At 40.6% G+C, this 25,428-nt stretch overlaps 1 protein-coding gene across 1 annotated transcript in view; it reads right to left on the reverse strand.

Moving 5' to 3' along the window:
- mpp7a (MAGUK p55 scaffold protein 7a) overlaps positions 1-25,428 on the reverse strand; it is a 209,685-nt gene that overhangs the window by 152,117 nt on the left and 32,140 nt on the right. Inside the window, exon 2 of the mRNA XM_059326847.1 lies at positions 3,811-3,979. Within this exon, the coding sequence (XP_059182830.1) occupies positions 3,811-3,847 (37 nt within the window). The 5' untranslated portion in view covers positions 3,848-3,979. The remainder of the gene's footprint in view (positions 1-3,810; positions 3,980-25,428) is intronic.

The following is a 25,428-nucleotide window of genomic DNA, read 5'->3' on the forward strand; positions in this document are numbered from 1 at the left end:
ACAACGTAACTTAAGTTAAAAATGGTTTACTTTTGTTCTCACTCGGGATTCGAACCCCGCTCTCCTGGGTGCAAGTCTGCCACTGGTTTCACCCATGCACCATCCCAGCCTCTGATTCAACGCGGGACTCCGCCTTTTTAAACTTCACTTGGCTGTCAATCACTACTAAGTCAGCAAGATGGCGGCGGACGCATTACAGCAGACAGTGAAATACGGAGACATAGCTTGTTTTTCGCTGCCTGTACACACAACCTTTATTGATGTTTTTGACGGGACAACAGGCTGCACATTTTAGTTTTAAAGCAGAAATCAAGTTCTCTAAAACAGTAAAAAAAAAAAGATATAACTTGCAAACAGTTTTCTGCATTTGATTTGTTGTCTTCACAGGACACAGGACAGCCAAAATGTGTCCAAATGACAGACATGGCATTTTCCTTGGGTACAACCGTGAGGTCACCGTGACATCACCTGTTGGTTTGTGGACTGCCTGTTTGAAGTTCAGCGTAACGGCTGTCGCCATATTGCTTTACGTCCATCGGCATCTCTGTTTTTTGGAACCAGGAGAGACCACATTTGGAATGGGGCGGCGCAAGGACGGGCGTATCTAAAAATAAGTCCCTGTCAATCACAAGGTAACCACACCATAAATCATACCCATAGTGTCTCAAAGAAGAACTGAAACTAGTGATTGAGACAATAATGTTGCCACGAGGATATTTCTGAGATATAAATTGAGTGAGAAAGAGTTTCATTTTGTATTTCGATAGATAGGACCGGAGTTCTTTTGTCGTCGACCCCTGTTGGAATTTTGAAAGATTGCAGGCTTATAGCACTTACGTACAAGCCCCTTGAGTTGCTCAGTTGGCTCTGTGTTAGGTTAAGTCAGTTAGAGGTTCCAAACATTGGTTTTGATTAATAATCGAATAATTGCCCAGCCCTACCTTTTAAGCTTAAATCCCCAGCCATAAATAAAAAAAGACAAAAAAGTAGATACATCACCTCTATTATAATTAATTAATTGGGCTTTAATGATGCACCAATGGCTTGAGACCATTCAATACCTCCATATGTTTAATATTGGTTTTCTAGTTTTCTTCCGAATGTATTTTTGCAAAAAGAGTCTTGTTTCTTATGTAATATGTCTGGGATTTGTAGTTACAAAGATTTTTTTAACAGGTTAACATTTTTTGTGGGCAAGAGGATGCTTAATGAAAAATTAAGTCATAAACTTAAATTATCATGAATATGCACTAACTTTCTCATGCTGTGCTAATGTATGCTTGGAATGTAGAGCTGCACCAGAGTTGAATGTCGGAAAAAGAAAAAGAAAACAAGCTTTGCAGTTTTGGCTACCAATAGATTCATTTTGTATGCCAATAGATAAGTAGTGACATTTTAACACATTATCAGTATGCAGAGGACAGCTGAGACAATAGATAAACGTTGTTTATTATGATCCAGAGGGATTTGCGCTATAGTGAGGAATTGTCTTCAGACATCACAGATGGCAAACGCTTTGAAGTCCTCACTTCAGCCATATAGTCTGACCTCTTTTTTTTCCTGGTGGTAACCAGAGGGGATTCACATTTTTTAACCTAGCTTCTCTGATGAGTGAAGCAAATCCTATTATCCCCAATCAAGTAAGCATGATGTTTAAAGGCATAATGAGTGGCATTTATCTGTTGCGGTTTGCAAACACAATATTCTAAAACTAATTTATTGGCATTTTACCTTTAACGGACAGCTGGAGATGCGCTGGAGACACGCATTTGAGCATGAAATATGTTAAGTTACTGCACTGTAAACATATTTAAAATGTAAACTGGGATAAGGACAGAAGTCCTATTAGACGCAAATATCGATTTTTAAGCATAGCTCGGTTAAACTGTGCATGTAAACGCACTGAATGACTTGGTCCAACAGACAATCAAGTCTCTATGTATGGAGCCCTTTTATTTTCATTTCACTCAGCTAGTAAAGAAAAAAAAGTTTAGAAAACTTCACCCAACTGTAATGCAGCCTTTAAAACTGGTACATTATACAGTATAACAGAGAATTAGAATTTTCTACTAAGAAAGGAGGAGAGGTAGAAAAGGCAGCAATCACTCTTTCATATATTTTCAGCATGTTGCTTTCTTTATCACATTGTTTAAAATCTAAAGTGCTAACTGATCTGACCAGGAACAGATGGAGCTGAGAGCTTTGTCTCTTGCAGCACCCCATAAAAAACAGTTTTCCATCATCCAAAGAGCTTTATCTCTTAAATCAACAGCACCATTATGATACCGAGAGTAATACCTCCAGTATTGTGAGTAGTCGTTGGTACAGTGCCGTGTAGTCCCGATGCCAGGCCAGCCACAAGTATTTGTGACATCACCAGGCCTGGAGATCAGTGACCTAATGTTCATCCATAATGTTCATCGTGTTTCACCTGCACACACAGCTTCACAGGACCATCACGGGGGAAGCGGAGGAGATGGGCCGGAGGAGTCTTTACGTGTTTTATTTGGAAACCTGAGCCCTTGCCGGTAATTGCCCAAAATGACTCTAATCGTAATTGACGGTCTGGCTTTCTACTTTGTCTGCACAAATTTCCAGGACGACGGGGGCTACGGTAACTCTGTTAAAAGTCTGGACGCAGAAACGCACACACTCTTTATCCATCAGAGCAGGACATAATGTCTGTCCTTCTTTTGTCCTTTTGCTCTTGTTGGGTCCTCTGCGTGTGTGTGCATATGTGTGTGTGTATAAGATGATGTAGCCGACCATTAAGCCAGACTGAGAGGAGGATAGTGGTCCTGAGGGGAGAGGTGGTGATTTCTGGCAGCTGCGCCGGTGTTGACAAGGTTGACGTGTTTCTCATTCTGACATCACACGCTCATTCACACACACACACACACACACACACACACACACACACACACACACACACACACACACTTCAGAACAAAGCAGGAGAGAGAGATGGAGTACAGTACACATTTTTGGACAATATATCGCTCTCTGTTGTTTAACTGTAAATGGTGCAAATATTTGCAATGGTGTGTTTTTCATTTGGCACGGAACAAAATGAAGTGAAAATGGACTTTGGTCTATTTTCCAGCCTCAGATTTAGAATGTTCACTGCAGTAGAGAAAAAAAAGCAGCCTGAGACAGAAACTAAATCTAAGTGGTGACCATGATATACTGACTCTTAAATTGAGATGTATTAACTTTAAGGCTTGGATCACACTTTTTTCTTCTGTTTGTATGCTGACGATGGACATAAAAATGTGAATAAAAGTGTAACTCTGATGCCAAAAAAGTTGGGAGAGTGCGACCATTTGCTAAAACATTTTTGACATATACTCAATTGAAACTATACCGAGATTATATTCAATAATAAAAGTGATAAACTTAATTGTTGATTGTAAATATACACTCTAGAGGCTGACATTTTTTTCGGGATTCATGAGGGATTCTGGTTGGATTGGAGTCCATTTTAATATTTATGGCTGGGAGGGAAAAAGTCAACGGGAGCAGACTGGACTTGAATTATAACAACAATAGGTCAGTTTTTGTATATAAATAAATATTATCACTGACAGAAACAGGGATCTAGCAGCTGGCCCTGATTAGAAAAAGTAAAGGGATCATGGCCAATGTGTTTTATGTTTTTGATCGCATTTTGTATTTTTTAGACAGCATCCCAACTTTTTTTGGAAACAGGATTGTAGCAGAATACTTTTTTATGACTGCATTTTACTGGTTGAGTGTGTTGCGCAGAAATCCCTGTGTTTCAGATTGTGTTCCTGGCCGAAGGGTCTGTACCTGGCTCGTGGCCGGATCCGGTGGCCAGGGCAGGCATGGCTCCTGCCGGCTGCTTCCTGATTCCCCTCAGGCTGTGGAAAATGGCAGCGGGGCGTCAGAGTAGTGAGCTCCTCGGCAGCTCTCCCCAGGGACTGGCTGAATGTGAGGACAGGCTTTATGCCATGAAGCCCTGCAAGAGAACAAGATTTTAGAGCCTACTTGTCAAATGGCAGCATGGCCGCATGCACGTGTGTGTCAATCAGCTACTGTGTTCTGTAGCCATGGATATGAATATCTACCATACCAGCAAATATGGATTTCTGTGTAGGTGAGCCAGCCATTGACAGCGAATGAGTCACTGAGTGTGTGTTCACAGTTGACTCTGGGTGTTTACAACCCAACACTTTTTCCCTAAGCTGCTGAACATCCTGCTTTGTACATGAGCCAACAACACCTCACCCGGCGCCTATATACTGTATATATACACACACAAATGCAACACACACACACACACAGCTAGCCCACGCTTTATTCAGCGTCCAGCGGAAACAAGGGAAACTTTATCCGCCGAGGGGAAAGTAAGCAAGCGAATGCAACAGACCTGTGAAAAATCAAACAGGCGTGGAAATGCATCGCTTCGTAAATAATGGCGCTCAACTGGAAAGCCAGATAGAGCAGGGACAGGAAGACAGGGGATGTAGAACACAAATAAAAAGCCTGTGGCTCATTGAAATCTCCCTCTGCAGTGGATGAACATTTGCAGGCACACACAGTAGTGTTCAATAAACTCCTGAACCACAGCAGCTGATATACAAACCGCTAATATGTATGCATTTGGACAAGATGGCCTGATTGAATTAAGTGCAAAACAGAGCTGTAGACTTGGAATCAGACTTGAGTCAGAAAAATTAGGGAGAGATGTTGAGATGTTACTTTAGACCTGAATCTTTATTGACTAGGAATGTATTGAATTATCATAATAATTTAATGGTTAACCAACACCAAGACTTTTGACCAATACGGTCACTTAAACAATAAATACAACTTATGGGGGTGACACATGAAACCACATGTACCTTTTATTGTAGTAGGTTACTGGAAAACTTGAAACGCAACTTGACAGTGCTAAGTTAGCACGAGAAATTTGTGTTTTAAGCTATTTTTTGTGGCTCTCACGACCATCTACTGCTCACAACAGAGACCTATGTGACACATGCCACGATGTCACTGAGGACTGGCAGGTTAAGTTGACCATCCTCACAGCTGAACTAGCAGTCGAGACTTGGGAACGTGGATGCAAAATCGTGAAGTTGATGAATGCAGCACAATGTGTGCTATGATCAAGCTTTAACTCTCTCGGACGGGTGAACTGTGACTCAGTCTCTCGCTTGTCTGTTACAGATAACAGTTAATGATTGGTTAAGAAATCCAAATTAACATCCATTCTGAAGACCTGACGTCACTTAAAACAAAACATAATCAGGCCCACCTTGCATAACCACATGGCTACACAGAAAAGGACAATAGTGACGACATTAAAAGCATAACACAGCGTCAATTTTGTCACCTCCCAGACACTTGAAAGACCTGTAACTGAGCTTGCACTTTGCTTGACTTAACTTCTTACACTTAGTAGTTACAGATAAGGCAAAACTGGCTCATGTTTGCTCTTATGTGGCTTGCAAAGTAGGTGAGAACTTGTCAGAGCCTCGGTCATGAACGTGTCTTTGTGTTTGTTTCATCCTTCCAACTGACTTGTCGACAGCTCTTGTACGTGCTGTCACAGCAGGGTGGCTAATAATCTGGGAATCTGTGTACAAGTAGTTTAATGGTCTCAGTAGAGGCCTTCGGCCACATGCCAGCTACCCTTCCCAGGCCTCGACTCAGTCACAGCCTGATTTATTGAACCTTTAATGGGTCCCCAACTATTCCCAGTGTATCCTTCATTTATAACAGCCTCATTCAAAAGGCCACAAGAATCCTCAACAGGTCCCTGAGTCCAGCTAAGTCCTGCCACCAGCACGAGTGCTTTATCTCAAAAAGAGAGAGTGGAAAACAATTAGGCTTCAGCCTTTGGTGCTTTACAGCATCCAGCTTAATGATCCATTATATGTCAGCTCCCATGTGCTGTGGCCCAGACAAGCTCTGTTCCCTGAACTGTAGAGCCTCGGGGTCCTGTTAGTTTTTCACGTCACTGGAATTAAATGCTCAAAAAACACCAGCAGTGAGATAAGCTACATTCTGCATCTCCCATGTTGATAGGTGTTGTAAGAAACTGGCCACTGAGTCATAGTGTGCTAGGACTGATCCAGAACCACTTGGCAGCAGACAGGGACAGCCAAGACACCTGCGCCCTTCCAGCTCATTGGGACCCCCGTCAATGATTGTGTGGTGTCGGCCACACACACTTGAAGTGTGAAATGCTGTGACCTCATGTTTATCTCAAGAGGCCGAAAAGTTGACCGGAAATTCATTATGAATGTGTTTTCTGCAAAGAATCTCTCACTCAGCCCCCGCAGTGACAGCTGCACAGGAGTGACTGTTTCCTGGCGTTATGCCCCCCATTTGTGTACAGACACACGCAAGAAGTTGGGGCTCAAACCTGCCAAGACGGCAGCCCACGTAGCAAAACTCTACCACGCCTGTCTGACATACTGTGATGTGAACTCACCTCAGGGCCCAGCAGACCCCAGGTGGAGCCTTGTGGAAAAAGCATCTTGACAACACAGTCCAGAAGATGCCTGAGTGAGCAGGTAAGCAAGCCATTAAGAGCATATCAGAAAAATATATTTTTCTTCTGGATTGAGATGTACAAAATATGGTGCAATCATCAAACAGCACTTAAGAAAGGATCGATTTTCCACCGTGAGGAGATCTGGGATTCGAAACTTCGCTACTATGTCCCTCCAGCGCCAATTTGTAGGCCAGATTTGTCAGTCTTTTGCATGATCTTTGGATGAGCATAAAGTACAAGCGAAAAACCTGGTGAAATCGGAGTTCAGACTTGTATACTTCAATAAAATAGGTTAAGAGGACCAGCAGAGAAGGGCAACGGCGCCTCGAGCAGTGACCACAAAATCTCTCCAGCAGGCCCGTATGAACAGGGGACCGAACCTAACAGCCACTGCACTCATGCCAAGAGAACTGACCCATGCTAAATCAGTTCAGTGTTTCACAGTGAGGGTTGCAGCACGGTTTTGTCATAAGGCTTTGTGATTGGAATGACAGACTCAAGGAAAGACAAGGGACAAGAATACTGTTTAGGTATGCCGCACAGTGGTTTCGCCTTTTGTTGCATCCAAAAGGGAATGGCATATTCCCAAATCTGAGGAAGGATCTATCTTTCCATTTGAGGAGCTTTCTGAGGGCCAGGAAGCATGTCGCAGAGCCGGGAACACCTGGGACTTTTTTAAAAGGCCCAAAAGGATCATCACAGACAGACTTAAAGAAACATTCCCAACTGTCAGAGTGCTCCAACCGTGTCTGTTCAGATCACACAATTTCAGATGGTCACAGGGGGAGGTAAAGGGACTCTTTACCATGTGGACAAGAGAGGGGACACGCTTAATTGCAATGAGATGTTCCTCCCTACCCCTGACATCTTCAAATGGTTCTGCCACCATCTAGTGGGAAGTTTCACTATTGCAGGGAGTATTAACCCAGCTGACACAACCTGAAGCACCTCTCCCAAACAAAGAGCTGTATGGATGTCAGAAGACGCCGTCTGTGCCTGTTTAGCCTTGTTCTAAGTGAAACCTGAGGTCCAATCAGTATTTAAAGAGAAAATAGCTCAGGGTGATGGATGGATAGGTGGAAGGATGAAAACAGGGAGGTGTAGAACACGTGTATTCATCCTCTCTTTTCAAAAACAAGCCTGCCCGTCCAACTGGGGGGTAGAACGGGTGGAGCTGTCTGACTCTCAGCTGGAAGCTGATGAAGTTAGTGACGGGAATAACAGGTCAGTCAAGAGGTGACGACTTGCAGTGAAAAACACTGAAAGACCTGTCATTTCTAGGGGCTTGTTGACCATTTTAAACAATGCTTTAGGTTCAGAACTTTGTATTGGTTTTATTTTCAAGTCTTTTGCTTCTTCTCTTCCTCCTGAGGGTGGAGTGGACAGTGGAAAGATCATCATCCAAAGTGACTTGCTAAAAGACAACAAGATCCTAAGAAAAACATGTCATGCTCTGAAGAGTTCACATGGTTCATTGGGTGGAATGGTTCTGCACTCATGCTGCCTCCTTGTGGACCTGGACAGGAAGTGCTACAACAGGACACGGCAGAGGTCAACTCCATTCAGCACCACTGGAACCTCCCCGGGGTGTTGGGTTTTTCTGTCCTGGATTGTCCCAAATCAAGTGACAGGAAGGCCAGCTACTGGCCAGGGTTTTTACTGGGCCACCATGAATGACACTGATCCTCTTCAACGCATGACAGACGCCCGTCCAAAGCCACCCCAGTCACACCTGCTCTGGTTACAGCTCAAAGGACCAGTTTACTCCAAAGCGACCCACCAGCTTCAACATCTGCTGATCTGCTCCAGTCTGCTGAGTTTATCTCCACTGGTTTCTTGGTGAGACGATCACCAGAAGATCTATTCGGCAGTCCACGTGACACCTGCTCAGGTTACCAATTCTGTACTGTCTGTAGCAACATTATGAGGCTTTGGTTCTGTACTTATCTTAGTCTTTAGTTAAATAAAGCAGATCAGGTTTTATTGTCCAATGTGCTGCTGCTTTTGTATTCAAAAATCTGACCTGCTGCAAGAAGTTACTTTACCCTGCCCAGTCTGTCAGAAGGTCTGGGTCTTTTTGAAATTGAAATGTTTGAGTCGGGATACAAACACAAAGGTTTTTGGGTTTTTTTGTTACAAATAAAGCCAACAATTCAAATTGTAAAATTGTGTCTCCACACAAGGAGACAGACAAGAACTTCTCCTTAATTTTGATAAGGGAGTCATATCTTATCACAAATTACAAATCTAACTAGACATTTAATGCCAGCTTTTGGTATTTGATAGAATCCACTAAGACACATTTTTGTTGGTGCCAAAAAACTTTTAGAGGTTGGACACCCAACCAACAGCACTTTTAAAAAAGCAAAAAATCTGAAAATATATCACCCAAATCCACTCAAAGCTTTTAAGAAAGTAAAGTATATGAAGCCACATTTCTTTCATTAACTAAGTAAAGCAACTATACAATGCAATAGAATACATGGTGGTGGCTGGTCAACAGTATGATATACACTGACTGATTATGTCAAAGCATTTAATCTGAGTCATTTGGTGAAAATCTCTATAAACGTCAATGTAGACCTGTATTTGTGATGTTTTTATGCACTTTTCTAAAAAAAAAAAAAAAATTTTTAAACTTTTGAAGGGTCAGAACTGTTGTCTGGTTTTGTTGTGTTAACAAGCGGTAGTGATGTCAGTTAGATTTTGTTAGATCAGAGCTATAGCACAGTGTGTATTTAACAGCTACATGTTGAAGGGTACACTATATTGTTTTTGTATGTCCTCATAAAAGGTCAGTGGCAGCAGAAAGCACACAATCTTCCAGCCTTCCAAATATCTGAGCTGTCCTGCTTTTCAAAAAGAAGTTTGACCTGACTAAAGACAGAAGTAGAGTGATGCGCTGTACCATGTGGCTTTTTAAAAGAAATAACAGAGTTGTTCCTTTTATGGAAAACTATGTTCTTTACTTCAAGCCCCATTTGGTGAGCTCCAGCTTTGGGTATTGGTATGGGGTAGCTGTGAAGACAGATTGGATGTAAAATCAATTTGTATTTCAGCTACTCGACATCATATTGGCTTGTCGGAACCGCAGAGTGCAAAGTCAGACAGACAGAAGTAGATACAGTTACAGCCGCATGCACACAACCATACATGACACAATCATAAGAGTATAATTGCAGTGTATCCAAGTGTGGTAAAGGCGAACATTCATTTACACACAGGCACACACGGTGGAACTACATTTCAATGGGCTGTGCATAATTGCAGTGTATTAAAGCGTGGTGGAGGGGAATGTTCATCCACATGACATTTTGAAAGTGAAATACCGTTACAGGAGAAAAAAAAATCCTCCTGATGCCAGGGCCGCATAGGCAGCCCTTTTCTGTTTCTTCTGTGGAAAAACACATTGTTGAATAATGTCTTTCTCCTGCCTCGACGCAGCACTGCCAAAATGTCACCACGTCCGTTCCTATTAAGCGTGAGGCGCGTGACGCTGGCGGGACGGGGTTGTGTTTTCAGGCGTGTGCCATTCGACTTCTCGTTAATAGCTGTTAGCTTTACGAGGGATTGGGGCTGCTTAAATTAAGACTCAGCTGTACCTGGCACGGCTGATGTTCCTGGAGGATGATGAGCAACAACTAAAAAGCATATGGAAACAGATTAGGGGAGCAAATGTGGAATATAAAGTGCATATCAACAGAGAGGGCTTCATCTGATGTGAGAGGTTGACAGTGAAATGGGAAAAGTGAGCTCTCTTCTCTTGGTGTCAGGTGGGATTTTTTGACAGCTCAGAATCTGCCACGTGTTGCTCATAAGCATCCACTTTTTCCACATAAAATACATCTGCTTATGTGTATGTGTTAGCACGCGCGCGCGCGCGCGCACACACACACACACACACACACACACACACACATCCTTGTTCTTCTATCATTGTGAGGGCCCTCATTGGAATAATCAATTTCCTAGCCCCTTACCCTAACCCTTAACCTAACCTTCACCATCAGAACTAAATGCCCATCCCTAACATAAACCTAGTCGTAACCTCAACCCTGAAACAAAGTCTGAATTCTCAAACAAGCCTTTAAAGAAGTGAGGACCGGCCGAAATGTCCTCACTTCGCAAAAAAGTCCTGATTCTGTTGGTTAAAAACATGTTCCGGTCCTCACTATGTAAGATGTACAAGAACGCACCAAGGTTATTATAGTTCACAAAAACTCACAAAATAACGAAAACTAGAATGGAAAAAAAAAATTTGTTAACTGAAATGAAAATAAAAACTTTTTTTTAAAAACGATAGCTAACTGAAACTGTATTTTGTGGTTACAAAACTAACTAAAACAAACTAAAATTTTTGTGAAAATTTCCTTCGTTTTCGTCTTTGTCAACTTTTTTCAGACGTAAACCATTTTGGTTAATATGAAATCTATTTCATCCATCTGGTTTTATGACTTAATAAACTTATTGGGGCTGAGATGGATCAGACAAAGGAAATAAAGGCAACAGTTATTGTGACTTTTTTGAATTTCACACCCAATAAAAAATACCCCATTACAAAAAATAAATAAAACTAACACTAATAAATAAAAAAAAACTAAAATAAAAACTAAACTAAAACTAAGCATTTTTCAAAAAATAAAAACTAATTAAAACTAGCAAATACACTCTAAAAACAAATAACTAACTGAATTTGGAAACAAAAAATCACAAAAAAATTCAAATTAAAACTAATGAAAAATCCCAAATTATTATAAACTTGGAACACACACACACACACACACACACACACACAGATAGAAATCTGTGTTTAGGTCAACCTGTCTTTCTAGAGGCATGAAGTCATTCTTCCCTTTTCAGGCGTCTTAACACACAACCGGCTGGAGCCTTTCATTGTGCTTTAAAAGAAAAAACATTTAAGAGAGACCCGTGTAATTTACAAGAGAAATGGAAATATGTTTGAGGAACTCGGGGCTCACTGATATGGAACGATATGAGTCAGGGCACTCCACGAAAATCAGAAGTGACAGACTATAAGTCTCTGGTGTAGGAGATATTTATTGCAGAATACTACAGTAAATGTCTGGTGGATGTTTCAAACAAGCATTCAGACTTTACAGCTGCTCCAACCTCTCATTTCTATTAGGGAAACAAAAAACCAAGATAAAACAGCCTTGTGTTGAAAAAAACCTATAATTCTAAGAGATTTTCTCAAAATAATGACTTACTATCTGAAAATAATGAGGAAGAATCTCAATATACTGAGAAACTTTCTCAGAAGATATTAAGTCCTTATTTTCAGATAATAGTAATTATTAATATTAATAATAATAATAACTCCTCCACCCAGTGTCAGCTGGGATCAGATAAGGATAATGAATGAATGAATCAATACTTTCCTTATATTTAGATACTAAGTCATTATTTGAGTTTCTCATAATATAAATCATTGTTTTGAGATGCTATTTCGAGTTAGTAAATTATGTTGAAATACTGTGTCATTATATTAAGATGCAAGTGAAATACAGTAAATCTCAGATTTTTGAGATTTTAAGTTTAAAGTGTCTTTTCAAAATCGTTAGTCATTACTTTTGACATTCTAAGTCATAATTTGAGATGCCGAATCCTTATTTAGAAATGCTGAGCCTTTATTAAGAGATGGTATGTATTTTGAAATGCTGAGTCTATATTTGTATTTCTTAGTCTTAATTTAGATATGCTATGTTTTTTCAGATGCTAAATCACTATTTGAGATACTGAGTCTTTATTTTGAGATGCTAAGTCTTCATTTTGAAATTCTGAGTCTTTATTTTGAAATTCTGAGTCTTTATTTTGAGATGCTAAGTCATTATTTGAGATGCTGAGTCTTTATTTTTGATATGCTGAGTCTTTGTTAAGAGATGCAGAGTCTTTATTAAGAGATGGTATGTATTTTGAGATGCTGAGTCTTTATTTTGAGATGCTGAGTCTTTATTTTTGATATGCTGAGTCTTTATTAAGAGATGCTCTGTATTTTGAGATGCTTAGTCTTTATTTTGACATTCTGAGTCTTTATTTTGAAATTCTGAGTCTTTATTTTGAAATTCTGAGTAATTATTTGAGATGATGATTCTTCATTTTGAGATACATAATTCCATTCAACAATGTTTAAAGTTTCAATTTTGATATGGGGTGTGTTCAACCAGGAAAACAACTTTCTGTTTTAATTCCTTTAAGTGTCATTGTAACTGATAATAACTGTGTAATACTGTAATACACAGTCCAAGATGGTTATCTTATGGTGAAAATCTCATACTGCAACCCTAACATGAAGTCATTATTTCCAGAACGTTTTTCATCAGAATGAGAATGTAGTAATTTAAAGCAACAAGTTAATACAGGTCAAAGTCACAATGTCGTTGCAATATTACTGCAAGCACAAAACCACCAATTTACACACAAAGAACACACATACAGAAGAGATCAAATCTGACGTGATCGAACAAAGAAGAACATACTGTAGACTAACACAGGAAGGAGAACGGCACCTAAACCGTGCAGGGACTTACCCGGACGCTTTCTTCCTGCAACAAACACACAGCTCCACACACAGCAGCCCACACTGCCACCACACTATTACAGTGCACACACACTGAATCCTCACATACAGGAAGACACCCGCCCGCCAGGTGTATCGGCTCACCTGAACAGACCTGAAACTCAGGTTTCTTTTCCTGCCTAAAGGCTCACGGTGCTCCACCTTTTTTTTTTTTTACCTCACACTACGACTCAGTGTAAACAGTGAGAAACAAGAGTGTGCAAACCAATGTGACCCTGGGAAACAAAAGGTTTCCATGCCTTTCCAGGATCTTAAGTTGTTATTCTTCCCAGCTGTTCATGTTGTTATAAATGTAAAATATAAACTGTTACAGGTCCCGGAAATTAAAACAATTTCTGATTAACCCATACTACAATTAACTGATCAAACATGTTTCACAATATATTTTTCCAAACATTTACTGTAAAATCCACAACTTTATCAGGAAATTCCACAACTTTCCCTCTGGTATAAATAGGGCTGGGCGATATATCGATATAAAAGTAAATAAATGTGATATGGAATTAGACCATATCGCATATATCGAAAGAGTTCAAATTTGCATTGTGATCCTTGCTCCAGACAAGCAGCGGCTTTTATTTAACATATTTTTTTTATTTAAAGTACTTGTGATATGTCATATTTGACTTGGACTGAACATTTGCTCTCACTTCGCGATAAAAATATCGGGATATATATCGTATATTGATATTCAGCCTAAATATTTCAGGATATGATTTTTTTCTCCATATCGCCCAGCCCTAGGTATAAACCTATATGTCCATATATGGTAATACGTCTACTAAACATAAATAGCAATTAACTTAATAATCTAAAATAATGATACTATATACTTATTATAAGCTTGTTTTTTTGTTGGCAGAAAATAAAATGTGGAATAGCACTCCAACCACATATTATCTTATTTACTGTATCCTTTCTTTATGTGGTGACAACAAATGTCCACTAGATGGAGCCGTCAGCTCACTAAATCCCTTCAGTCGAGCCTGTGTGGAGAAATAACTCTGATGGAAGGTAGCAGTAGAAGTCTGGATGGCTGCTTGTGTGTAGGTATCTGTGCGCGCAGCTGTATGTGTGTGTGTCTCTGTCCTCATCATGACCTCAGATGTGCCTCAGGGTGCCAGTAAAGATGGGCACCAGTAATCTCATCCACTGCCAGCCAGGGCCCCATTATTACTAAAGCCAAGGAGGGGCCCTTCAGGCTGGCAGCGGGCTCTCACTCACACAGCACACACACCACAGACACACCACTCACACACACACATACACACACATACACACACATACACACACATACACACACATACACACACATACACACACACACACACACACACACACACACACACACACAGGCCTGTTTTGTTACAGAGTTACATCACAATACAGTCGGAGGAATACAACTATTTTGCAGCACATTCCTATTGTGGATATAGTTTGTGCATACTGGCTCAATGTCATGGTTTACTGGGACATTTGAATAGAACAGAGTCATCATTAATTTCATTATTAACCAACAATAATAACTACTTTATGTTGTACAATCTATTGTCCCAGATTTATTTATTCATGTACTTATGTATTTATTTATTTATTTGCACCATAAGAAAAGACAATTACAAAAACAGAAATGAAACTTGAAGAGTAAGTGCGGTACAGTAAAGTACTCATTATGCAGAATGGTCCTACTCTGATTGTTTTATATTTTCTAAATATATTATTAGATTATGTATATTGGTGCATTTATGTAAGCAGAGTTTTCATATAGTAAAGACAGGGCTCATTTTAACTACAAAATATACTGTTGTGTGGTTCAAATAAAATAAAAAAGTCTAATGACATTAAACCTGAAAAGTAACTAAAGCTGGAAACTAAATGTAGTATGTAGTAGAGTAAAAAGTATAAAATATGGAAATACTCAAGAAAAGTACACATACCTCAAAATTGTACTTAGGTACATTACTTGAGTATATAATCATCATATATTCATATCATAATGTTCCAAGCCCTCCAAGCCACCAATTTAAATTAATAAATTAGTTGATAGAACTTATTTTTATTACAGATTTATGACTAGAACAACTGGACACAGTGCTGCATCTCAAATTAATCTTCGTGTTGCCAGCTTTCAGATTATGTACAACACTTCTATAGGGCTGTTTCCACTACCGGGCAATACCCGGAATGAGGCAGGTCTCACTCGCCGAAACGCCCCTAATTTGAATACGAGCCATCCAGAGCGGACTTTTGTCGGGACTTTTTTTGTCCCTGTCAAAGAACAGGGTCTTTTTTCTCCCCTGAAAACAGCCTGGTTGCTGATTGGACAGATCGCTAAGCAGGATGTGACGTAGTACTCATTTGTAAAAACCGGCAAAGCAGTGTTGCCAACTCAGCGACTTTATTGCTATATCATTCACTTAGCGATCTCTGTTTATTTACAACAAGCACCAGACACTCTGTGCACAGTTAGTGATGCCGTTAATTCACAATCACTATGTTTATGATCAGCAGAGACTCTGTGCATAATTAGCCATGCTGCTGTGCACAGTTAGCGACAGCGGCCACAGTTGAGTCTCCCGTGTTTAATCAGTCATGTATGTAACGTCACAGTCTAAACTGTCGCTAAGCTATTACGCAACAGTTGGAAACCATACGTCACCTCCAGAGTCTCTAAATCCCTCTGGGGGCTAACTTGTAGTGGAGACACGCAGAGTGAGCAGACTTTTGAGAGGGTGTGGCCTGAAACTTTCCCGGAGGCCACTTTTCCCCCTAGTGGAAACACGGCTTATGTTGCATCTACTGTTGACCTGCTATCTCCCCCTAAATACTCCCTGTCCTTCACTGCTAGCCCTCTAAAAAAAGAAAAAAGTCTGGGGAATATAATGCTCAAAAAGTATCATAGTAAGGCATTACCTCGGGTTCTGAAAAGCTTACTCATAAAAAAACTTAAAGAAAACAAAGAGTCATTAGCATCAGACCTCCACTGTACTCTCATCTACTTCCTTGTCTTAACACCTCCTCCACCTCTTTGTCCTCCTCCAGCTCTGCCCTTCTGGTTCCCATGCACACACAGCAGCTCTTTGTCTCTCCCTGACCCATTAACAGAGAGAGGAGAGCACAGTCACAGTTATCAGTCGCCACACACACATTCCACACAGTCTCACACATGAACACACACACACACACACACACACACACACATTCACAGCGTGCAGGGGAATTGTTAATGACCAATTCAATTAATCCTAGACATGAAATGGCAGAATTAATTATCCTATAAACTCAACAGAAGGATGGAAAGGCGGAGGATGGATGGACTGGGGGAAGGAGGAGCAAAACACACTTTGCTTAATCAAAAAAACATCATTGATGTGAGTGCTTTACTTAAGCCCTGAGTGTATTTATTTATAGGGAGGGACAGGCCTTCTATACAAACAGTATAGGCTCTGACATTAATTAGATGATGACGGATTTTCAGATGAGTGATTTGAGCCGCAAATAGCCGTGCACCTGCAACGAGAGGCACACAGAGAGAGAGCAGCAGGTAGCCATAAGCCCCAGTAATCTGGAAGGCCTTCTAAATGCCAGTGTTGCTGGGTAACCTACATCCTCAGCAGTTATGAGTCTACCTGCAGCGCTGGGGACACACAGGGACAGAAAGAGAGACAGCTGGTTGGACAGAAGGACAGATGGACAGATGGGATAAAACAGATAAGAAAGTGGTGATGCAACAGAACACGGAGGAGGAAAGTCAGGTCTACTAAACGTTTCCACGCACACCTCCTGTGTGTTTTACAGGAGATGTTAACAGAGCGGCAGCGAGAAGTGGAAGTGAGCCCATTAACACATGCATAATTGATGTTGAAAGTGAGAGAGGAGAGGAAGAAGATAAGGAGAAACAGGAGCAGAGAAAAGATGAACGATAACAGAAGAGAGATTAAAAAAAGAAAGAGGTGTAGAAATCACTTCCTCCCATCAGTCCATGTGTAAGCTGCGCAACTATGACCCCGCTAATGCACTTCGGTCCACTCTGAGACTAAAATAACTCGATTTTAGCATCACAGCTGCTAAAAATAATCCCTCATACTATCAACAAGCATTTGTGTTCAAACTGTGGGAGAAAACTGGTCACGTCAGGGCAACTTCTGAGCCCAGGCTGCAGACCTGAGGAGAATGAGGAATCACATCAGCTAATATTAGCTCGCTGCAGAAAGAGCTGCGTGTTGGCTGATAACTAACAAGGAGGTGCTGTACAGAAATTATGAATGGCAGCAAGTATAGAGCACTAAAGTAGCAGTTCAGGTGGGAGGGAGGGGAGGTGGACGGGTCAAAGAAACCCTGGACTTTCACCCAGGAGAACGCTGTCTGTGTCTCATGTGTAAACAGAAGTAAACCATGTGATTCATTTAACTATGTCACTTCCAGTAGTCATGTCATCCTCATAACTACACCATTTCTGGGATTTCTTTGCACTTATTTACTTTTTCACTAGTCTTTTATAACACCTAACCAGTGGGCGATATGAAGCAAAAGTCATGTCTCGATATATTTAGACTGAATATTGATATTCGATATATATCCCGATATTTATCACAAAGTGAGAGCAAATGTTCAAAGTCAAAGTTGACATGTCACAAGTAGTTTTATTGAAACCGTCTATTTAAGTGAACATAAATACTGTATAACAACAGGAGAACCTTTTTTTCAAATCAAAGCTCCATTAAGTGCACATTTAAATGAAAAAAATATCTTAAATAAAAATAGCCTATGACATAAAATAGGCCAATCTTTTTCCGAAACAAATATATTTATATGAGAAAAGAATAACGAACATTACAAAAGAACTAAATATGACAAACTCTAGTGAGGGCAGCATTTATATATAAAGAAAGAAAGAAAATTTTAATTATATCGATATCGATATCGATCTAATTCCATGTCACATTTAAAAATATATCGATATATCTTTTATATCGATATATCGCCAAGCCCTACCTAAACCTAGAAAAGTGGTTTTGCAGCCAAAAGTAAACTAAACTGCAGCTTTTAGCGAACCTTACGTTTATGGCATGTGCACTACTTTTTAAAATACAGTAGTGTTCAATATAATAGCAGTCCAATATGACTAACCAGATTAATTTTTTATTGCTACATGGCAAACAAGGTAGCAGTAGGTGCAGTAGATTCTCAGAAAACCAACAAGACCCAGCATTCGTGATATGCAGCTCTTAAGGCTGTGCAATTGGGCAATTAGTTGAAAGGGGGGTGTTCAAAAATATAGCAGCGTGGCATTCAATCAGTGAGGTCATCAATTTTGTGAAACATGCATTTCTCTTTGAAAGCCAGAGGAAAATGGGTCGTTCAAGACATTGTTCAGAAGAACAGCGTACTTTGATTAAAAAGTTGATTGGAGAGGGGAAAACTTATAAAGAGGTGCAAACAATTATAGGCTGAATGATCTCCTGGATTAATCTGGTTAGTCACATTAGACTGCTATTATATTGAACACTACTGTATAAGACAAAATAACAAGTAAACAATACATTCAACTCCAGCTTATTTGTGACAATTACAAGTTTCTGTTTCTGCTACAGACATATTGTGGATGCTTCCAAGAGAGATCGGAGGTTCGATATGCAGCCCAGTCCTGAGTTCTCCTGTGTCACCAGCAGGATCTGGTCTGGGCCAAACAGGGAAAGGGAGAGTTGGTGGGAGCTCAGATAGCAGAGCTAGTACCCAGCAAAGCCAGAGAGGAGGTGAGGATGGCCAAAGTCTGATACCCGCTTGGATTACACCAGTGAGGACCCAAATATACACGCTATCACGCTCCGGAGATGGAAAGATAAACACTTAAGTGATAGTTTGAGACATGAGCCCCTCATACTCAGTGAGTCATTCTGAGGTTTAATTCAGGAACAGATCAGATCCCAGGGATCAGTCCCAATGTGTGTCAATCAGCAGCCCAATGAGCAGGTAGACATTTATCCCCATCAGCTTCTTCATTACAAAACTACCATCAGGCTGTGAAAAGCAATCTAAAACAGGGCTTTCATTCGTTTATCCCTAGAGTGGTGGCTTTTTGGAAATGCTATATTTTCACTCGACAGTTGATGCAAAAAATATCCTGAAGTATTCATGCTGGAATACAAAACTAATAGGATTATTTTCCATTTCTGGCTGCGTCAGTAGATCCAGCAAATTGAATCAGGTGTCATTTTCTTGATGCTAAAATGGTCTGTCATATTCTGTCTTGATACAATAATTATGTGTGGAGAAAATCCATTTAAAAGTGGAATAAACATCTTTTTTTAAGCAAAATGAAGAGATGTAAAAAGGATCTGCTCCTTCACACTTATTATGGTTCACAACCATGACAGCAATATGTCAAAGTGCGTGTAACACACAGGTGTTTGAACAGCATAGGAGCTTTCTTTTGTCCTTTTGTGTTTTCACTATTTTTGCCCTTAACATGAAGCCAACAGAGCCACGCCCAGCTCTTACCGCAGCACAGGTGTTCCCACCAGCTCGGGGGAAAGAGTAGGACTGGTACAGACTGGGAACAATGACCTAACCTGTATGTTTTGGCTTGGAAAATAAGATGCAAGCCGTCCCCTCTTGCTGCGGCACAAAAACATCACTTGCAGCGACTGATAATCCTGATGCTAAGCTGCTTATGATAGAAAACAAACAATTACTAGATGCCACCCAGCTGGTGGTGTGGCATCATTTTGACCAACGACTAAAACACCAGATAAATAGACATCATGCAGTGAGACTTTGTCCATTCAAAGCAGGACAGACACTGGATTCCCAGGGTGTTACAACCTATTGTTTTGGTTCTGTAGTTTTAGTTCAAATATGACGAAATGAAGAATTTCACATCATGTCATCTGAGATTAATTTCCCTTTGAATTTCTCATGACATTTGACATGGATATAGTCTGATGATTTATGGCAGATGATTAGTTGATTGATTTAACAAACAGTACAGTAGAATAACTTGAAATTGTATTATTGGGTTTCTTCCAGCAATCGATCCATTTTCTTCCATTTATCCAGGGCCGGGTCGCAGGGGCAGCAGACTAAGCATGCTATTCCAAATGTCCCTCTCCCCAGCAATGTACAATGGGTTTCATATAATGAGTAATATCACTGTTGTGAGAAATTATTGGGTAACACTTCAGATTAGGAAACACATATTCAACATTAATTAGTTGCTTATTAGCATGCAAATAAGTAACATATTGGCTCTTAATTAGTCATTATTAAGTAGTTATTAATGCCTTATTCTGCATGGCCTTATTATACAACCAGTAAGCCATTAACTAAGAGTTTTCCCTCAATAACCTCAGAATTATTGCTTATTAATAGTAAGTAAGGAAGTTGTTGTTGATAAATGGTATATGGAATGCACTTACATAACGCTTTTATCCAAAGCACTTTACACTACACACTACACTCATTCACCCTTTCATACTGGTGGCAGAGGCTACCCTAAAAACGGTGCTACCTGCCACCATTGGGAATTCATTCTCACACCGATGAATGCAGCATCGGGAGCAATTTGGGGCTCAGTATCTTGCTCAAGGATACTTGGACATGTAGGCTGCCATGGTCAGAGATCGAACCGCCAACCCTCCTGTTGTATATTAGTTATGATCTTAATATACTTTACTTTGAATGGACTTTATAAGTCTCTACATAGCAGTGAACGAAACCATGGAAACGGCAAATAGCCACCTTCTCCAGACCTTTGACGTGACTGGTGGCTCCTTTTGGATGATTGGATGGACATGTTTTAATGTACTGCCATCCATCTGACAGTTAAAAAAACTTTTAGAATCATGCAACTTATTTAAAACATTGCTTTACTACACTGAACAGTTGATTTCTTTGTGCATGTAACAAAGATGTTTATAAAAAGTAACTAAAAGGTATCACTGTTGTGACCAATGTAGAGAACAGAAAGGATGTAATCATGTAGCAACATTGTGGTTTTCCTGTGGAATGTGGCTTTCCTCACAAACAAAGAAAAAAATCCCAACTCTCTCAAAAATAGGATGATCTTTGTTGTGTGCCACTTTTACACCATATTTGTCATCCAGTAATCAGATCCTGCCATTATCGGAGACTTTTGTCTCTGCAGGGGCCACCATGCCACCCAGTGGAGCCGCTTCCTCCAACACACAGGGCACAGCCCTGCCCTCTGCCTCCTTCCTCCTACCCAGCACACAAACACAGGTGTAAATCAGCCGGGGTGACGGCTCTCCCATTCGCACTGTTACTCACTGTGGCAGGAGAATTCCAAACCACTGAGCATCCTCAATGCTGCCTCCTCCTCAATCACACTGCTTCACCCTCCCACACAGTGCCCGAAGACAGTCAGGGCGTCTTAAAAAGCAGTTATGAAAGGAGCAAGTTTAAATGATGTCTGTGCTTGTGAATAAGAGAGTAGTTATAAAAATAAAAAAAACAGCGAGAAAGGTTTGCTGAATGCCAAATGTCGGCTCGGAGAGATTCCAAAAAGTGCAAAACAGGTCCAGTGCAGGCTGTGCTGTAAATAATCCAACCATTTGGTGAGAAACATTTGTCAGGGTGGAAAAAGATACACTGTCACTGCTGGTATACATCAGACGAGGACTGGCTTTTGAAAGTCAATGTTTTTTTCTCGTATATATACATGCTGCTTCCTCTCTGTCAACAAGGAAGAACAGTGTAGATAGCAACAACCTATTTTTCCACCATTACTTTTAGTTGTTAACCATGGCCCAATATTGCTGAAATAACTAAATCATGATGCCAATTGTTAAAAAGTCTGAATTACTTTCTTGTCAGGTCTGTCCACAAGAAGACAAGTAAACAACTCTTTACATGCCTGTTTTCTAAATGGATCAATTCGGGCAGGGGTAGGCAACCTGAGGCTCCAGAGCCACATGTGGCTCTTCAGGCCATCTGCAGTGGCTCCCTGTGGCTGTGACAAAATAATTATACAAAATGAATACTGATTTCTTTACATTTTTATTTTTAGAAATATCATTGGCGTCAGCCCATTGGAATTTGTATTCTTCAATTGTAAAAATGTGCAGCTAATATGTGGCACGGCATTAAGAAGTCAACTAAAATCTGCATCATAGCTTAGGAAACTTGTGAAAGTCTACGGCCCAGTGCCTTAACCTCTAAATTTTGTCAACTGCAAATCTAGCTTTGAGTTTTTCTTGCGAGGCGAGCTTTCGATTCCAAATTTCCTGATATATTTCTTCGGTGTCCAGCCTCTTATTTGCAGTTTGGCCTTCTCTGCATTCTTCATATTAATAAATGTTCATTATGGTCTATAAGTCTTGTTGATAGGCTCATTTAGACTTAGTAAGGCCGTTTTATCTTTAATGTTAGGCTCAAAATAAGTTTTTCGGCTCCATTCTGACATTTTTTCTCTTTTTTTGGCCAACAATGGCTCTTTTGTTAGTCAAGGTTGCAGACCCCCGAATTAGGGCTATACTGCATGAGAATCTCAATGCAGACAGAAATGCTTTTGATGCAGCAACACACAAATTTCTAAGATGTACTAATTTTTTGCCAGTAATTCATGTTGTTACTGTCTATTTGTATCTTTGCATCAACTTCATTTTGTAGCATTATTGACCATAAAGATCAACCATCTGGAGTCCACAATAGCACCGGTGCAATACTTCTTCACGATGTCACAACGTAAACTCATGGAGTCCTGCCAACGCTCCTCTAAAGTACTGGCTTGAAACACCATACCAGTTTTTCTTTGGTGATGAGAGGCCAAATAAAACCGGAGATGAGGTCAAATATATTTAGTATACAAATATGGAACTAGATGTTATCCTCATTTTGCCTCTTATATGTTATATGTGTTCACATTTGCAACATTTCAAATTTAAAATATTGATCCAGTAAGTCATAGTGAAAAAAAAAATCTGGTCATATAGGTGAGGTTGTGCTGAAAAAATGATACCAACATGGCATTGTAAACCGTTTTTATGTCGCAGAAAGAAAAGTATTCAAAACAAGACAAAATAGCCCAAGACTCCAGAGGTCTACAAATACTGTGCATCAACAATAAACCACAATACTCATCACATTTGGATTTAATTACCTTAAAAATGGATTAGGGCTGAGATGAGAGGTCCATGCTTGTTTAACTTCTGTTTCTATTTAGTGGCAAATATCTAAGCTTTCAGAAAAAAGGTCACTGAAAAGTTTCCCAGTCATATTTACAACTGAGAGCTACCAAACTATAAACATGTTCACAAACTCTTCAATGTGTTAGTGGCATGCTTCTAGAACCACAGATTTCAAGATGGATTTTGTTGTGCCACTTTCTGGTATGACTGGTACTGCCGCTTGCCAAACAGTTGTAAGCAATCAGAACTCAATCTGTTCCTTTAGAAGGAAGTAAAGTCATGTTTGCATGTCAATACCACATTATTTGCAGCATTCTGAGATGCAAAAAGGAGAGACTAAATGAAAATAAAAAAGCAGACCAGTGGGATTGGGAGGCTGACCAACTATTAGGGTGTTTCCACTACCGCCCAATGCCCGGAATGAGGCGGGTCTCACTCGCCAAAACGCCCCTAATTTGAATATGAGTCGTCCTGAGCGGTCTTTTGACGGGCCTTTTTCGTTCCTGTCGAAGAGCAGGGCTGTTTTTTCTCCCCTGAAAAAAGGCTGGTTGCTGATTGGATAAAACGCTAAGCAGGATGTGACGTAGTACTCGACGCCACAACAACACGCGCCATTTGTAAAAGCCGACGAAGCACTGTTGCCAACTTAGCTAATTTGTTGCTATATTTAGCGACTTTTCAGACCCCCTTAGCGACTATTTTTCAAAAAAGTGACTGGCAACATATCCAGTGACTTTTTCTGGTGTTAATGGAGACTCATTCTTACTCTGGCCCCCGCGGCTCGTTAAGAGGAGTAAGAACGAGTCAAATCGGCACAGTCCTCCTGCAGCAGTCTCTTCCAGCTGCAGCTGGAGCCAGAGGGGATGTTGACCCCTTAGCGTCCAGTCTGCAAATTGCTAATAGGCTAACCGTTACCTCTGTAGCAGTACAGTGTGTATGTGCTGCTGCTACAGGAGGTGTTCACTTAGCGATCTCTGTTTGTTTACAACAAGCACGGACACTCTGTGCACAGTTAGCGATGCTGGTTAATTCACATCACTAAGTTTATGATCAGCGGAGAAGCTGTGCATAATTAGTCATGCTGCTTTGTTTATGATCAGCTGCTGACGTTGTGCACAGTTAGCGATGGCGGCCACAGTTGCGTCTCCCGTATTTAATCCGTCACGACGATCGAAAACCATACATCACCCCGGACTCTCGTAAATCTTTTGTAATGGAGACACGCAGAGTGAGCGGACATCTGAGAGGGCGTGGCCTGAGACTTTCCCCAGTGGCCACTCTTCCCCCTAAAGAAAACAAGGCTTATAGCCACCTCAGTTAACCCTTCTTCTACACACAGACCAGGGTTTGGAGTTCACAAACACCACTTTCTTTTCTCCTTCACCCCCAGCAGATGAAGCCTCTACCACTCTGTGCTCTATTGTTCATTTGTTCTTCCCCACTCTATGTGGACACATGATCCCCAAGAGAGTAATGAAGCAAGTCCTTGAGGTGACCCTGACCTGACCCTGCCCCGGACACACAGACAGAAAGACAGATGGGCTGCAGCAGACAGCAGCTGAGCCCCACACTGCGCCTAATGACACATGGGAAGCTGAAGTGTATGCGAATGCAACCTACACGACTCTGCATAGTAAGCAGAATCACATGGCAGACACTCCATCAAACACAGGGGAAAGCTGGAAAAACTGTACAAGATAACTGCTGGCGGGAAGTAATTACCGTTAGTAAATGCTTTTTTGTAGTGAGGTAAAATTTTAATACGCGGTTATATAAACTTTCCGTGTTAACCAGAAAGTACATCAGATGAGTTCACAGACTACAATTACATCACACACGCACTCCAGCAGAGTCGGCCCATTTAATTTTCTTAAAAGTCCTGATGTAAACAGACAGAAGCTCAGGCTTGGTAAAGACAACACTGATGCAAATCCTTTTAGACATTTACATGAGCTTTAATATGATGACTGGTAGCAAAGAGGCTATTAGGGTAGCATGCGTCAATTATCATTGAAGCTTTGCAAGCTAAGCTGTGCTGCATGTATTATTCTTCTTAAAGTATTACATCATCAGATGAAACTCAGTGACAGTGACACACGAGAGGGTCTAATAGCATCATAATGCATTTGCAATGACAGTGTATGAGGACAGATAGCTTG

The sequence above is a fragment of the Centropristis striata genome, chromosome 23 (genome assembly GCF_030273125.1).
Source record: "Centropristis striata isolate RG_2023a ecotype Rhode Island chromosome 23, C.striata_1.0, whole genome shotgun sequence".
In the NCBI taxonomy this organism is placed as follows: domain Eukaryota; kingdom Metazoa; phylum Chordata; class Actinopteri; order Perciformes; family Serranidae; genus Centropristis; species Centropristis striata.